Raw genomic sequence first — 17,723 nt, forward strand, 5'->3', positions numbered from 1 at the left:
TTTCATTTTCGAATTGGTTGCGCTAGGAAAAGAATTGCGATGAAAATGATTTGAAAATGAGAAAAAAAAATATGGGTTTTTTGAATCAGAGGTATTTTGGTCCAAAATGTGTCCAAAAGTCCATATTTAGATATTTTTTAAAATTAAGGTCTAATCTTGATATTTAATGGCTTATTAATCTCAATTAATGAAATTTCTCTAATCCAATACCCTTCCAGCTCAACTTCTCTCCCATCTGTCCTTCTCAGCAGGACTTACCTTTCCACTACTACAAAAACGACATTCAAAATGGCACGGGAGTACTAGCAAACTAGTCAAATACAAACTTTGATTTAGCAAACTAGCCAATATTTTGTTAATTTTATAATTTTGTCCTTGACTAAAAAATTTAACTCTGCGTAAGCAACAAAAAAAAATAGCATAATAGCCCAAGTACTTTTTGATAACTTGAATTAATAATTGTGATGCTTAGCTATAAAAGTGCCTCGTAGGCGTAGCCCACGTTCCATGATAATGAAATTAAAATAAAAAATAAAAAAAAAAAACACAACAACAACCATTAACTCTTAAGAAAATAATGATTATTTTGGCATTGGTATTCATGTTTATTGTAACCGGGAAGTGGGAAGTTGTACCTAAAAGAAATTGCTCTCCTGCATTTGTCGCTTTCCGTCAGAGAGTACTGGTTGGTAGTTTGGCATGCTTGCCGGACGCTGAGAAGGGTGGGTTATTTCTAGGGTCTCATGGAAGATGTTTGCGAAAAATGGTCCTCATTGGATCTCCCTAAGGATGAAGATGATGCGTGGGTGGTTGCCGATGAGGAGATCAGTGACAACTCGATGTCGGGAGAGGATGTTCTGCTCGGAAAACTGCTTTGCAACAAAAAATACAACAAGAAGATGCTCAAAGCTGTGATAGGCGGACTTTGGAAAACGACGGGGAACGTCAAAACTAAAGACCTTGAGGATGATGTTATTTGTTTCTCTTTCGACAGACCTGGGGACAAGAGGAAGGTTCTGGATTTAGGGCCGTGGCTCTTTGACCGATCGCTCCTTATCTTATATGACCCATCTGGAAGAGAAGGGAACTCACCGAATTTTACTCACTCCGAGTTTTGGATCCAGTTACACAGTCTCCCAATTTCAGCCAGAACGCCCAAGATGGGAGAGCTTATTGGCAAACAATTAGAGACGGTGATTAGAGTGTATAAAGACAAAGATGGACGCTGCAAGGATAATTTCGTTCGAATCAGAGCTAACATAGACGTCATGGCGCATCTTCGAAGGGGTTTTCACGTTCAGCTCGGATCTAAATCGGCGAAGACTTGGACAGATGTGAAGTATGAAAGACTGGGGGACTTTTGCTTCGATTGTGGCTGTCTGGGCCACAGCTGGAAATTCTACCCCGGAAAGCAACAGTCCAGACCTGAAAATTCGAACAACGAGATGAAGACGGAGCACACCTTTGGTCTGTGGCTGAGGGCGGATGCTCCTAACTGCTTTGTGAGCAGCTCCTTCCAGATCTGGGGCACGGAGGCGAAAGAAGCGAGAAATCGCCTGAATTCGTCCGGAAAAACCCGATCTAAGGCTGGAAGCTCCGCCAAACGTCGCTCCCCGAACATTAGCCCCCGGGAAGAGAATCGCCACAATCATTCCAAAGGCGGCTCCAGGAACCTCGGGAACCAGGAAAAGGTCGGCGCGTGTGACCCTTTCTCGGCCAATGGGAGAAGTTTTAATCATGATGCCTCCAAAACCCAAGCCCTGGGGAATACTGATAATCCTAATTCTCTCCCGGGTATAGGAACGTTTTATTGGGGGGGTGGTGACGTGGATTCAAGGTGTGATGCCACGTCTAAGGACCCTGCGGTGATGGTGGACCCCAGCTCGAAGTCTTATGCGGAAAGGAACTTCATTAAATGTTACAAAGATTTCTACATGGGCCCAGTTAATAAAACCCATCGGGAACCCTCCCCTCTAGCCTTTTCGGGCCCGCCTAAACCCACAGTCTTCCCCCCTACTGGTCTGGGCTCTGCCTTCGAATCCAAACAGTCCAGGACAAGGCAATCTGACGCTGGGGCGATCTTGGAGAACCACCACCACGACCACGAGGATGCGACTCTGACAGCTTCGAGGCGACTCTTCCTCCACCAGGCGGACACTCTGTTGACGTTGGATTGTCTTCGAGGCAGCAAGGGTCGCTGCTGGGCGGTCCGGGGAGCTCGGCTAAAACGGGATCCCATAACCCTTTCTCGGCGCTGAGGGTTCACGGCGACGGAACGAAGTGAAAAAAGTTGGTGAGGGACGAAGCTAACGTCGGCGAAAAACCTCCGACAAAAGGTCAGCATATTTTCCAAGGGGGGTCTCGGCTTGGTATCTTGGAGGTGAACCCTTCCGGCCCCGTAAATGGCTCGGAAATCATCTTCAAAGCTAAAAAGAGAAGAGTCAGAGTTACCCAAGCGAGAAAATTTGGGAAAGGAACTAGGTCTCGGAAAGGTACTACCCCGGTGGACAATAGCCTTAAATTGGGCTCCAAAAGGAAAACATGCCTGGTCAATGCGGAGAAGAACAACCGGAAGTCGGCTCAGGTTTCCTCTATTGATATGGCTGGCGAGTGTGATCCGACTCCTGTGGATGTGAAGCCCCCACAGGAGACTCCTTCAAAAGCTTCGAACTCCTCCTCGTCTCCGTCTGTTTCCTCGTTGGTGGATCTGGGCGGTGATTCCTTGATCTCTAAAGCGGCGCCCCTCAGAGCCACCGAGCGCAATGATTGGCGTTTTTTTGGAACGTCCAGGGGCTCGGCAGCCCCCGGACGAAGAGGGCTCTCCGTTCTCACGTTTTGACTCACCGTCCGGCTCTGATTTTCCTATCGGAGACGAAGTTGAATAGTCTTGCTGCTGAGAGGGTTAAAGTGTATTTGGGGTTTGATGGTTGTTTTACGGTGGATAGTGTGGGCCGGAGTGGATGCCTTATTGTTCTTTGGAAAAATTCCATTGGTTTCTCGATTCGTTCTTACTCGAGATTCCACGTGGAAGGTTTGGTTACTGACGAAGAAGGTCGTTGTTGGAACTTTCTGGGGGTCTATGGTGACCCGGTTGCGGCTCAGAGGAAGTGGACTTGGGAGCTTATTCGGAGGCGGAAACCTGGGAGATTTGAATGAGGTGTCCTCGAATTTCGAGCTCAATGGGAGTAGATCGAGAGGCCCGGGTTTAATGGAGGAGTTTCAGAGGATTTTGGAGGACTGCGACCTGAGCGACCTCGATTTTGAAGGAGATATTTTTATGTGGCGTCACTGCGACACCCCGGGTAGATGCGCGGGCAGGTTAGATAGGTGCCTCGGAAATCCGAGATGGATGAATTTGTTTCCCTATGCGACAGTTCTCCATCTCAAGTTTTGGGGCTCCGATCACAGGCCGATCCTCCTCAATACGACGGGCAGCTCGGAGAAGAGAGATTCCAAAGGTCCCCGTCGCTTCTTCTTTGAGGAAGCTTGGTGTTCGGAAGACGGCTGCGAGGGTGTGATTCGTTCTACTTGGGACCCCGACCCGACTAAAGAGACTGATGACCAGATCGTCGATTCGCTTCAGGGCTGCCACACGGCTCTTCAGCGATGGGGGATGTCTATGTGGCGGGGCATGCGGGAACGTATCAAAAGACAGAAGGAAGTTTTCCGATCAGTTAGCGAGAGAGAGAACGGACACAACATTGCAGAGATCCGCCGCGAGGAACGCCAACTTGATGCGTTCCTCGAAAAAGAAGAGGTCTATTGGCTCCAACGGAGTCGGAATACGTGGATGAAGTGTGGAGAGAAGAACTCAAAACTCTTCCATCGCAAAGCCTCCGCTAGGAAGAAGAGAAACACAATCCCGGGCCTCACGATTACGGCTGCCATGAACGAGAATTTGGTCGAAGGTATGTTCGGTATGGTTAATACGATTTCCTCTTACTTTTCGTCTATTTTCTCGTCCATACACCCCACGCGCGAGATCCTTGATATGGTGGGTGAAGCGGTGAGCCCCACGGTTACGGCTGCCATGAACGAGTTGTTCCTCTTTCCTTTCACCGAGGATGACGTTAAGCGTGCGGTCTTTGGGATGGATGCCATTAAAGCCCCGCGAGCAGACGGATTTCCAGCCTTGTTCTATCAGAGGTACTAGAATATTGTAGGTGATTTGGTTGTCGATTATTGTTTGGGTGTTTTGAACAATGGCAGGTCGGTCGAAACCTTCAACAACACGATCATCACCCTCATCCCGAAGATTGAAAAACCGGAGCGTGTCCGAGACTTCAGACCCATTAGCCTTTGCAACGTGTTGTTTAAGGTTATCTCTAAATGTCTCGTGGACCGCCTCAAGGGTACGATGGTCTACTCTATTTCTGAGAACCAAAGTGCTTTTGTGGGGGACCGTCAGATATTTGATAACATGATGATTTGCTACGAAGCTATCCATACCATATCTCGAGGAAGATTCGGGAACGGCTCGTGCGTGGCCCTCAAGATTGACATGTCCAAAGCGTTCGATAGAGTCGAGTGGCCCTTCTTGGAATATATGATGACGAAGCTCGTTTTTGATGGCCGATGGATTGATAAAGTGATGATCTACGTGTCTTCGGTGAGCTTCTCCTTCAACATCAACAGAGAGACTCGAGGTCGGGTGGTGCCTGAGAGAGGGCTTCGACAAGGTGATCCGCTCTCACCGTTCCTCTTCCTCTTCTGCTCGGAGGGGCTCTCGTGTCTTCTATGAAAACGGGAGAGCCAATGGCTTATTCGGGGGGTTAGGTTTGGTCGTGACAACCTTGTCGTGTCTCATCTCTTCTTCGCGGATGATAGCATAATGTTCTTCCGAGCTAATTCCGAGGAGTGCCAGGAAGTGGCGCGCTGCCTTGACTCCTACTCGGCGGCATCAGGTCAGTTAATTAACTTTTCTAAATCTGACATTTGTTTTGGCTCCAATGTAGATGAAGGGTATGGGGAAGAGCTCGCCGAGACTTTACAGGTGACGGTCACCTCGTGCCACAATCGCTACTTAGGGCTTCCTACGGCGGTGGGTAGGAGAAAAGCCGACATCTTTGCTTTCATTCGGGAACGAGTCTGGGAGAAGATTAATTCGTGGCGGGGTCTCTTCTTCTCGCAGGCGGGCAAAGAGACCCTCATCAAGGCAGTCCTCCAGGCCATCCCTAGCTATGTCGCGATCTGCTTCTGTCTCCCCCAAGGACTTATCGATGGTATTCATAAGGCCATTGCAAGCTTTTGGTGGAGAGACACAGGGCAAAAGAAAAAGATACACTGGTGCAAATGGGAGGAGCTCACGAAGCACAAACCTAACAGTGGCCTCGGCTTCCGTGACTTGGGTAGCTTCAACCAAGCCTTACTTGCTAAGAGTGTTTGGGGTCTCATTCGGCGGCCGGATAACCTTGTGGGCCGTGTCTTCCAACAGAGCTACTTCCCAAACGGGGACATCCTCAATGCTACATGCGGCTCGACGGTTTCCTTCATTTGGAAAAGCCTATGTTGGGGTAAGGAACTTATTTGCAGGGGCTCGAGATGGAGGATCGGAGACGGTGAGACCACTTTGGCGACCGTTGGATTCCCCGACCTCCTTCATTTCTTCTCACCGACGCTCATATCCCGGAAGAGATGCGTGTTTCCAAACTCAAGGACGTTAGAGGTGCATGGAACACCCCCTCATCATGTCGATGTTCTCCCCCGAAGATGTTTACGCGATCCTTAGCATTCCGGAGAGTCGTGGAGGAGGACCAGACAAACTCCAGTGGCATTTTACTAAAGATGGTGAATACTCGGTGCGAAGCGGTTACCGGATAGCGAGAGAAACGACTAGTGTGGAAGGTCCCTCTATGCCGTCGAGGAATATCAAATGGTGGAACAAACTCTGGTCTCTCAACCTCCCTCCAAAAGTGAAGACGTTTTTATGGCGGGTGTGTAGGGGTTGGTTCCCGACCCGGACACTCCTCCGCCAACGACATGTCCTCACCGACGCTTGGTGCCCCGTGTGCGAGTTGGAAGAAGAGACTATCTTCCATGCTTTATGGGGCTGCCCTTGGTCCAAAAAGGTATGGAAATGTGGGGGCTTCAAAGAGCTCGTTAAGAACTTTCAAGCCGGCGACACGATTGGTATGCTCCTCCTTGCCGCGACGAGACTCAAGGTAAGTACTCTCGAATTCTTTCTAACTATTTTGTAAGAGCTTTGGAATCATAGGAACAATGCTTGCTCGGGAAGAAAGGTGTGGACTCCGGAAGGCCTTCTAGAATGGACGGGTGATTTCGTCAGGGATTACCGCAAAGCTTGCTTTCGGCCCAATGAGGTGCGCGATAAAGCCTCTCCGAGTGTGTGGATTCCCCCTTCGGTCAACCTTGTTGCGATTTCGGTGGATGCCGTTGTGTGGGCGGAGGATAGAAGAATTGGGCTCTGGGCGGTGGCTCGGAACGCTAAGGAGAGATTTTAGGATCGGAAACTAAGGTTATCCACCTTGGCCTCTCGCCCCAAGTCTCGGAAGTGTCGGCGATTCTTCAAGGTATGCTCTTTGCTCTTGACATGTGTTGGAACCGGGTGATCATTCAATCCGATTGTCTCGAAGTCATCTTGGTGGTTCGGAGCCTTGAAGCGCCGGCTACGGAATTAGGTAGTCATTAGCGATATTCTCTTATTTTTGCCTAATTTTGATAGCTTGATTTTTGTGTTTCACCCCCCCCCCCCCCCCCCCCGTGGTTGTAATAAAGCCGCCCATGTGCTTGCTAGCTATGTTTTAAATTTTGATTCAGGCGTCCGGTGGTTGGAATCGACCCCCCCCTTGTGTTGTTCGGGAAGCCGTGAACGACCTCCGTGGTATTAGTCCTTGATGTAACCTCGGTATTCCACCACCATTTGAGTGAGGGTTTTTAATATATCTTTCCCGTGGTTCCGCCCACGGTTCAAAAAAAAAAATTAAAAAACTCTTAAAAAAAATAGGAATAAAGAATCAATAAAAAATAAAGAAATAAGTGATTTGAAAATTGAATTCATGTTTAGTCTTAGTCCCCACACGAAATCCTAAAACATCAGTCAAGGTATAGTAAAAAATGAAATTTCAAAATTTATAGAAATAAACACAAATTAACTGGTACACATTAACAACTTAGGAAGTTCAACTATAAGTACATAGCATAGCGGAAATAAGCACAAAATTTTTCATATCAATTACGAAATAAAGAAGTACAAACAAAAATTAACTAGAACGAACAATAGCTTTGAATATTCAAATTCCTTTAATACCGAATCTACCACGACTAAATTACTTTAAATCATAAAAATAAAAATAAAAAGAGAAAATAGCGGCATAAGTGCCCAATGTTTTAGTTTTGTAACACTTATGTTCCCATAGTTTAAATTTCGCGGGATAAGTACCCAATGCTACGAATTTGGTATGCCGTTAGTACTCTCGACGTTAACTTTGGACGGATTTTGAATCAACAGCTGAGATTGATTTGTGATATAAAAAAACGCTGATATTAATTAATAAAAATGTTGATATTAATTAAGTGAAAGAGAAGTGATGAAGATTTGTGAATAAAGCCCCAAAACATCAAATCCCTAAACCCAAGCCGGACTTCTCAATTGTCAAAGATTTGTGACCACGATGGAAACGACCGATGGAAGTGACGAAGAAACGCAGAGGAGTCCGCCCGACGAGGATCCCGCTGCTGCATCTTTTGAGCTCCACGAAGAGGAGTACGAGAATGAGGTCAGCGACAACGAGGAGGCTGAGAACGAAGAAGCTAGGCGTCAATCTCACTGGCAGGTCGTATTTCACGGGTCTGAGAGCTTTGCTGTGGACTTAATAGGGAAGACATGTACATGTCGACTCTTTGAGTTGACTGGAATTCTGTGTCCACATGCTTTGGCGTGTATATGGTCCTCGGGTTACAGATATTTGATTACATTGATCGATGCTACAAAAAAGAGTCGATTGTGGCTGCTTATTCAGGAATCATCGGGCCTATGACCAGTCCAGACAAGTGGCCAGACTCTGGTCTCAATCCGATTCAGCCTCCTCTTGAGCAACGCCTACCCGGTCGCCCGAAGAAGAAACGGAACAGACAGAACGAAGAACCTCCACCGGGAATAAAATAGGCTTCCTGTCGAAAAGGACAAACCAATCGTTGTAGCAATTGCAAACAAATAGGACACTCGAAAGGAACCTGTCAAAATGAAAAAGTCGTTCAGGTACTTTGGTGTCTTTGTTAAGTTTTTATGTGTTAAGTGTAAATGAACTTATGCTTCTTTCTTTCTGATAGGACTCGGCTCCAAAAAAGAAAGGAAGACCTTTCAAAACAAACCCGACAACTGAAACGATCAAACGGGTTGAAAGGCGCAAGAAGCAAAAAGAAAGGGAGCTTGTTGTGGAGTGATAGTTGTGATATTTTTAGGGATTTAGGTGACTTCATTACTGGGACATGTTTTGATGTTTTTGGGACATGTTTTGAGGGACATGTACTTACTGGTATGATGTACTTACTGATACATGTTTTGAGGGACATGTACTTACTGGTATGATGTAATTCCTTCATTCATGACCTTTGCCCTTCACTCAGCTTATCACCTAGTTTCGATACTCCGCCAATGACCTAGTCCAATAAAGGCTTTGTTGAATAACTAAACTTGATTTGAGTTATAGTATTTGGGCCTAGTTATTTCAAATTGTAGTTTGGGCCTTTAGTATTTTGGGCCTATTTTAGTTGTCATCTTTCTAGAATACTCTTGATATGTGTAAAGTCTTTAAGTGTAAGAATTCTAGAATAATCTTGTATTTTCCTAAAGTGTCATTAATTAGGAGAATTCTCTAGAAAATTTGTATCTAGAAAATTCCATAGACTAGTATAAATAGAGATATAATCCTACACTTTTGTATCAAGCCAAATAAAAAGTTCTCATTTCTACAAAGAAATTTCCTACCTTTCTAGTTTTTACTCAAACCTCCAAATTTCCAAACTTCTTCCCTAAACACCCAAAATACTTAAACACTTTCTCCACATACCCAAAATTTCCTTCCAACAAAGTGGTATCAGAGCTATAAGATCATCCTAAAGATGGAGAATACCGGTGTTTCCTTCCAAGTCCCTATGCTCACAAAGAGCAACTACGACAACTAGAGTCTTAGAATGGTGGCTCTCCTTGGTGCACACGACGTGTGGGAGATAGTTGAGAAAGGCCACGCCGACCCAAAGAATGAAGGTAGTCTATCTCAAACTCAAAAGGATAGCTCTGTCTCATCTATCAAGGGTTAGATGAAGACATGTTCGAGAAGGTCTCAAGAGCAAAGTCGGCCAAAGAAGCTTGGGAGAAGCTTCGATCTTCATACAAGGGACCGAATCACGTTAAGAAGATACGTCTTCAAACTTTAAGAGGAGAGTTTGAAGCCTTGCACATGCGAGAAGGTTAACTCGTCTCCGATTACTTCTCAAGAGTTTTGACCGTTACCAATAACCTCAAAAGAAATGGTGAGAAGTTAGACGATGTGAGAATCATGGAGAGAAGGTTCTTAGATCCATGGATTCGAAGTTCGAGCATATCGTCACTGTCATCGAAGAGACGAAGGACTTGGAGGCCATGACAATTGAGCAACTCCTCGTGTCGCTCCAAGCTTATGGAGAAAAGAAAAAGAAGAAGGAAGATAGCGTGGAGCAAGAACTCAAGACACGAGTCGATTCGACAAATGAAGATCGAGGTGGAAGCCAACAAAGGAGAGGTGGCAGCCGAGGACGAGGACGTGGAAGAGGTTGGAGGCCCAATGACGACACGAACAACCAAAGAGGAGAAAGATCGTCAAGAGGTCATGGGAGAGGAGCCACAAAACCAAGGTACGACAAGTCACAGATCAAATGCTACAACTGCGAGAAGTTTGGGCATTATGCTTCCGAATGTAGACCTCCGTGCAGCAACAGAGTTAAAGAGAAGTCCAACTACGTTGAAGAAAGAACTCAAGAAGACGCGGCATTGCTCTTGGCTCACAAGGACGATGAAAAGGGTGGAGATACGCAATGGTATCTCGACAGTGGCACGAGCAACCATATGTATGGGCAAAGAAGCATGTTCGTGGCGCTTGATGAATCGGTGAAGGGGAACGTTGCTTTCGGGGACGAATCAAAGGTGGCAGTAAAAGGTAAAGGAAATGTTCTCATCTGATTGAAGAATGTGTTGGCATCAATGCCCACAAGAAGAGTAGTAGTCATAACCTATATACATTTGATGTAATAAAGTCTTACGAAGACTCTTGGTTGTAACTGCTAAATAATTAATAAAAGTTGAAACTTTCATTCATTCTTCCTTGTCTGTTTGAAGCGTTATGATAAACTATAGTCTTTAGTCCTTAAACAAACCTAACAACAAATGAAGAGTCAAATATAGATTTGCATGAACAAACTCTTCATGGTTTGCTTAAAACAGTATATTCACAATCTAATGATCAAAGGGCTATTGATCTCAGTATGATTGTTAGGAGAATCTATGATGTCTGATTATGGGGCATTGAGAGTTGGAGACTATGTATATCTTCTAGGTATCTTCTGAATGTACTGAATTGACCAGTGCACTTCTAGAGACAAAATTAGAACAAATCATTTAACCTTTTATGTCTCGAAGTCACTACGTATGAATTGCATCATGCTTACCTCAATCCTTAAATGAGACATGTCATTTCATAGCTTACGTATTCTCATTTGAGAATGTCAGAGTTCTATATTCACTATGTGATATAGACAAGACCTATTGGTGAAGTACTAAGTTATGAAGATGTCATGACCAACTTTGTGAAAATCTCATAGATATGGAATTCATGTACAAGATTGCTGAAATGCAATGTATATCACCTCATGCTTTGTTCCTTCGAATGTGAATAAATGGTAATACATTGTTTCTAACTTATTCCCAAGTGACAAAGGAGTTGAGGAAATAACAACTACAAGGGTAAAATGGTAATTTTTTAAATTCCATCTAGTTGATGATATTCATGTAGGGTAAACATAGATAATATTCAATGGATCTGCTCATGACAATTAAGTAGAAATCTTGAGTAGAAAATAAATTCATTTGAACCGAGAGATTTCAGTGTCAACTCTTTAGTGGAGTTAGTTGACATTATGCTAGAACTTGAAAAATGTTTGTGAACTTTTGAGTCCAAGTATGCTAGCTCAAGCTTTGTCCATTTGGATCCATGAGGTCACTACCACAACTCATTAGAGTAGGATTAGTTAAACAAGAAAGCTAAATCAAAACAAGTTCAAATGTTGAACTAGACAAGTTTTTCGAAAATTGTCTAAAGGGTAATTTTGTCATTTTGGACATAGGATTGTATGAATTTCAATAAATAAGTTTTTTTGACATTGTCATATGATGACAATGATATCATGTCACACGGCCATACTAGTATATTGGGCCTTGATGATTGAATTTCACTTCATGGAATTTTATGTGAAAATTCTTAATGGGTTTTTCTTATATTGTCATGAACAAATTGTTGGAATTGATCTAAGGTTTAAGAAAAAGTTTAACGCTTCACAAAGCGGCGAAATTTTAAAAAATTTCTTTTCAAGTAAAAACAGTTTTTACTAACCTAGACAAAGAGCAAGTACATATAAATAAAAACTATTATGAGCTAAGAAGTTTACTAACCTTTCTTGAAGCTTGAACTTTGAGAAGCTTTTGGAAAGTTGCAACACTCGTCTCCCTCGCAGCACGTCTCTCTTTCTTACCTCGGCGACTCGAGCAACCACGAAAGTTTCTATCACTAAATCACTCGAAATAAAAGGAATCAGTGAGTGGACACTTTTAAACACTACGACTTAAGAACGAGTCTTGAAGTCGCAGAGCTAAACTCTAGGTCAAATGAGGACCTAGGTGCCAAAACAATAAAACGAAATTGAAGAGAGAGAGAGAGAGAGAGAGAGGATCGGCCAAGTCTAGAGAGAGAGAGTCTCTCAATCTCTAGCTTGTGTGGAAAATTAATTGAGAAAACAATGAGAATGAGGGCCCTATTTATAGGAGAGGGATTACCTTCAATAAAGTAGTTTCCTCTTCTACAAAATATCACATATTCATGAGCAAAAAACTAGTTTCCTCTTTACCCATGTTGGGCGCCCAACTCATGCCATTAAAGGCTTGGATTTGTTTCCTATTTTGTTCCATTCTCTAGTTGGCCGATTTCCCTAATGCATCCATATGCAAATTTGTTTCCTCTTTTTCTTTTGGCAAGTATCTTGATACATTTATGCACAAAATCACTACTACAAAACTGGGATTCTACAACGCTTAAAAACAGTTGTAGAATGATTCTACAACGCTTATTAAGCGTTGTAGAATCCTGCGTTGTAGAAGCTTCTACAACGCTTAGGGATCCGTTGTAGAAGCTTGAAGGCTTCTACAACGCTTACGGATCCGTTGTAGAAGCTTCAAGGCTTCTACAACGCTTACGGATCCGTTGTAGAAGCTTCAAGGCTTCTACAACGCTTACGGATCCGTTGTAGAAGCTTCAAGGCTTCCAAAATATCTCGCCGCGGCGATGTACATTTCTCGCCGCGGCGAGACTTTCTACAACGGATCTCTAATCCGTTGTAGAAAGTCTCGCCGCGGCAAGAAATGTACATCGCCGCGGCAAGAATTAAAAGTCGCTTTTCAATAGAGCGACTTGAAATATTCTTTTTACAAAGTTATATTTCTTTTATTTCAACCCCAATATTTTCCAGAATGTCATAGCAATTAAAAGAATATATTTTATATTACACCAACGTGAAAAAAATGTATATATTGAAAATTGTCGGAGAAAATTTACAAGAAAATTGCAGAGAAAATTTACACAACGGAAAGAGGCTGAACAAGATGTTACCGGTATCCACACTGACAGGTTTTCTTTGATAGTACAAGCCATTATGAATATAAGGAAATTGAGGCTCCTTAATAGTGATATAGGAAATTGTGGCTCCTTAATAGTGATATAAGGTATGTGCCGAAAATAAAAAAACATAAAAAAAAAAAATCTAAAGCTTTAAGGAATGGAAAATTTATTGCACCATGGTAAGCTGATGTAACTAGCTCCAAGGGAACAATTGCCAATCCATCCATTCTGTTTCAGCTGCAGAAGATGTTCAAAACCATCATTATTCAATGTCAAACAATATAGTTTCTTGAAATCAAATTGACAACATTGGTTAGCTCAGGTGGTAATCATCCTCGGCCACATCGACAAGGTTGTGGGTTTTAATCAGTAACCATGAAAAAAGTCATAACAAAATATAAATAAATATACATGCAGAGCTTGCATAAAGAGAGTTAACTTGTTTGGTCAGACAAAGAAACAAAAAACTATACCTTTTGAGGTGGGGCAGAGTATATATATGATAGCAGGGATGCTCCAAAAGCAAGGTAAAAAATCGTCGGGAAATCATGCCCTGACTATAGAAAAGCTAGGTAAGGACTAAGAAGTTTTTGATTCATTTATGCATTTTTCTCAAAGGATTTAAACAATTTTAAGCAAACTCACCCAAACATCTAAGAAGTTCATTAATGGCGTCTATCTCTCGTTCATACTTGTCATTAATTGTCTGAAGAAAAATGGTGGGATGTCAAAGTACTTTTTCAATCAAAACCACTTTTGGGCTAACATATTGAGCTATACCTGCGTATATCCCCTGAGAAATGGCCCATACATCAACATACAAACAATTGATTTGGCGACGTCCTCAGGAGTCCAATGAAAATTTCCTTCAATGTGACAAACATTTTATTAGAGTTCACTTGGTACAAGATAAAGGTTCATAAAAAGTAGTTACCTAAAGCAGTAGCTCCACAGACGACTCCCCAGACCAATGGAGGCCAAGTAACAGGCTTTGTCAGCTGAAGACGAATCTTCCATTTATTCTGTACATATTAATGTCACCCACTCAAACTCTACCACACACAAATAACGCAACTCATTTTGCCTAGTATCCCAGTTAATCAATTTTGTGTTTTTGTTTTGACCCATATCATAATATTGAGCATTAAGTTCATCCAAATCTTACCAAATCAAGTAGACACTCAACCTTATCACCAGCATGATTCATAGACGAAGATAAAAAATCAAAATCAAATTTCAAGCCTTACAGTTTCTTGAGAAGCTCCTTGCTCCTTTAATCCCCAGAAGCTGGTTGAAGCTTGATCCATTACATGCTGGCGGTGGCGTCTCAGGTGCCGCAGATTTCACTCCTAAAATGACATAAATAAACCATAATACCCTAATTCACTCACCAAAAATATCAGTCTATCTACATCTATTTTTCATTTAAAAATATAATAACAATGATATCTATTCAGCAGAAGATAAAATAAAAACAGTATTATTATTGAAACTAAGAAGAGCTTTGTCCGCATCAGTGTCTGCAGCTCTAATCGAAAATCTCTTCCCTGCAAAACTAGCGAAATCTCGGAGCTAAAACTGAAGCTCTAATGGAAAATATAAAGCTAATTAAAACTGAAAGTTTATCGAAGTTTGAGGGTGCCAAATCAGATTAAGGTATAAACATCCTCGGTCAGTTGGCCAGCCTTGCAATACCCGCCAATCATTTTAGTCCTCACCACTAAATCCTTCTCGGGCATTTCATCGAACAGTTAACGAGCATCGTCAATACGTCCCTTGTGAATCAGAAGGTTTTGGAGAAGGCAAAGGCACGAGAATTTCTTGTCTTGGCATGCTTTCAATAGCAACTGAAGAATTTGTGACAACATACTACCTAGTATTATCTTAACAAAATATTTAGCAGGGTTCTGGGCACAACGTAGAATTGTCAAGAGCCCGAACTGAAAGTGCCCTGATGTTTCACTCTTTATGGCATACAAAACAGTTTATTAAAGATCAATGAAACTAATAGTACGATCCGGTAACTAAAACCACGAGCTTTCTGAAAAAAAAAAATTAAATAAAGTCACCTTCTTCAGTCAATTCGCGTAGAGCTCATGGTAAACCTCGGCAACGGGAGCGATATGAGCTCTGCTTCGTTCGCTGAATATGTGAATGAAAGCCTTCTCGTCAGTCCCTAGCTTTTTCTCGCCCGACTTGTACAGAGATTTCGCGTCCTTCAAAACCGTTTCTCTATCAACATCGAAGCCTTCGTAGCGTTGCGTGCCTATGTACGAAAGTAATAGCTGCACAAAATAAATCATACTCAGATGACAATTTCACATCAACGTACAAGTCGTGAATAAAATTGGATCAAATCAAACAACTTACAAGAAAGGAAAAAGAAGATCGGCGTGATGGATAGTGAAACGCCTTGCATCATTTAACGACCCACACAGTCGATCAAGCTCTAAAAATTTTTTGGGGAAAAAAAATCAGAAACCAGTCGTGGATAAAATTTAGGGTTACGAAAAGAGAGACTAACCTGGATCTTCGAATCGTGATTTGGAATCGGCTCGAGGCTCTTCGAAGGAACGTAATCAATCGTCGCTACGGGTTTTCCGGTACGGTATTTTGGTTCTCGTCGTTGATGAGAGGCTCAGTCTCGACTCTCGTCGTTGGTTCTCGTCCTTACGCGAGTTTGGAAAATAAGAGAAAAGACTGGTATTAATGATGATTTCATAAACTCCTACAACGGATATCCTATCCGTTGTAGGACATTCTCGCCGCGGCAAAGAAGGATTCTCGCCGCGGCGAGGTTCATAAAATATCAATATTCCTACAACCTTTAGTCGATTCGTTGTAGAAAAGTCTTGCCGCGGCGAAAAAAATACGTCGCCGCAGCGAGGATTCTACAACGGATCGACTAAGCGTTGTAAGAGATCTGAAATATATTAAATTCTACAACGCTTAATAATATGCGTTGTAGAAACAAAAGGATTCTACAACGTTTAGCCATAAACGTTGTAGAAACATCAAAATTCTACAACGCTTAGCCATAAGCGTTGTAGAAACACCAAGATTCTACAACGCTTAACCATAAGCGTTGTAGAAACACCAAGTTTCTACAACGCTTATGGTAAGCGTTGTAGAATCCATAGTTTCTACAACGCTTATTATAAGCGTTGTAGAAAGTGCGTTGTAGAATCCAACATTTGTAGTAGTGAATATTCTCTCTTTCTTTGGGTATTATGGGCGCCTATTTATCATCTAGAAGGAACTTCTAGAAGCTTCTTCATTTGTTCATGACAATATGAGAAAGGCCCATTAAGAATTTTCAATAAAATTCTTATGAAATGAATTTAATCCACAAGGCCCAATAAGACTAATATTGGCCGAGTGAAACATGTCATTAAATGACCTTGTCAAAAAATTTATTGACATTCATTTCATCCTATGTCTCAAAAGACAAAAATACTCTTTTGACAATTTTCGTTCTTGTTTTGACTTAGCTTCCAATTTAACTATTCCTATTCGATGTGATTCGTGACAGTGACCTCATGGATCCAAATGAACAAAGCTTGAGCTAAAATACTTGGACTCAAAAGTTCACAAACCTTTTCCAAGTTTAGCTTAATGTCAACTGACTCCACTAAAGAGTTGACACTGAAAATCTCTCGGTTCAAATGAATTTATTTTCTACTCAAGAATTCAACCTAATTGTAATGAGTGGATCCACATAATATTATCAGTGTTTACCCTTCATGAATATCATCAGCTAGTCGGGATTTACAAAATTACCATTTTACCCTTCTAGCTGTTATTTCCTCAACTCCGTTGTCGCTTGTGAATAAGTTAGAAACAATGTATTGACGAGGAGCTAACAAGTCACATTGTTTCATCCAAAAAAGTCAAGACTCAATTTGGACACTGGCCAGTTCATTTATTCACACTCTAAGGAACAAAGTATGAGGTGATATATATTGCATTTCAGCAATCTTGTACATGAATTCCATATCTATGAGAACTTCACAAAGTTACTCATGACATTCTCACAACTTAGTACTTCACCAATAGGCCTTGTTCGGAATCACATAGTGAGTCTGAACTCTGACTTTCTCAAATGAGAATACTAAGGTGTGAAATGACATGTCTCATTTCAGGATTAAGGTAAGCACGATGCAATTCATACGTAGTGACTTCGAGACATAAGAGGTTAAATGGTTTGTTCTTATCTTGTCTCTAGAAGTGCACTGGTCAATTCAGTACCTTCGGAAGATACTTAGAAGAACTATAGAGTCTCCAACTCTCAATGCCTCATAACCAGACATCATAGATTCTTCTACCAATCATACTGAGGTCAATAGTCCTTTGACCCTTAGATTGCGAATGTATCGTTTTAAGCAAACTACGAAGAGTTTTTTCATGCAAATCTACATTTGTCTCTACGTAAGTTGTTTAGTTTGTTCATGGACTAAAGACTAATGTTTTATCATAAAGCTTCAAACAGACACGGAAGAATGAATGAACGTTTTAACTTTTTTATTAATGAATAAGAAATTACAAGCAAGAGTCTTCATGAGACTTTATTACATCAAATGTACAATATAAAGATTATAACTCTTCTTGTGGGCACCATTGACAACAAACTCCCACTTGACTCAAAGAAGATGTGTGTAGTCCTTCATGCCTAATCCCTCTCGATGTTGGTCGAAGACCTTGTTCGCCAGGGCCTTTGTGAATGGATTTGCTAGGTTGTCCACCGTTGAGATCTTCTTCACTTCCACGTCTCCGCGCTGCACGATCTCTCGAATCAAATGGTATTTCCTCTCAATATGCTTAGAGCGCTTATGGCTTCGAGGT

The 17,723-nt window shown here is 42.2% G+C and overlaps 2 protein-coding genes across 2 annotated transcripts; both read left to right on the forward strand.

The window, feature by feature from the left end:
- Nucleotides 1-2,599: 2,599 nt before the first annotated feature.
- LOC149401428 (uncharacterized) lies at nt 2,600-4,741 on the forward strand. The gene is made up of 3 exons (XM_089610708.1): nt 2,600-2,771; nt 2,946-4,146; nt 4,210-4,741. The coding sequence occupies exons 1-3, from the start codon at nt 2,600-2,602 to the stop codon at nt 4,739-4,741; spliced, it is 1,905 nt and encodes a 634-aa protein (XP_089466834.1).
- Nucleotides 4,742-9,541: 4,800 nt separating this feature from the next.
- On the forward strand, nt 9,542-10,177 carry LOC149401429 (uncharacterized). Its single transcript, XM_089610711.1, has one exon. It carries the CDS (start codon nt 9,542-9,544, stop codon nt 10,175-10,177), a length of 636 nt encoding a protein of 211 aa, XP_089466837.1.
- Nucleotides 10,178-17,723: the final 7,546 nt, after the last annotated feature.

Source organism: Urtica dioica, chromosome 4 (assembly GCF_054948205.1).
Source record: "Urtica dioica subsp. dioica isolate 48M chromosome 4, U.dioica_male_clone48M_v1_H2, whole genome shotgun sequence".
NCBI classification, from domain to species: domain Eukaryota; kingdom Viridiplantae; phylum Streptophyta; class Magnoliopsida; order Rosales; family Urticaceae; genus Urtica; species Urtica dioica.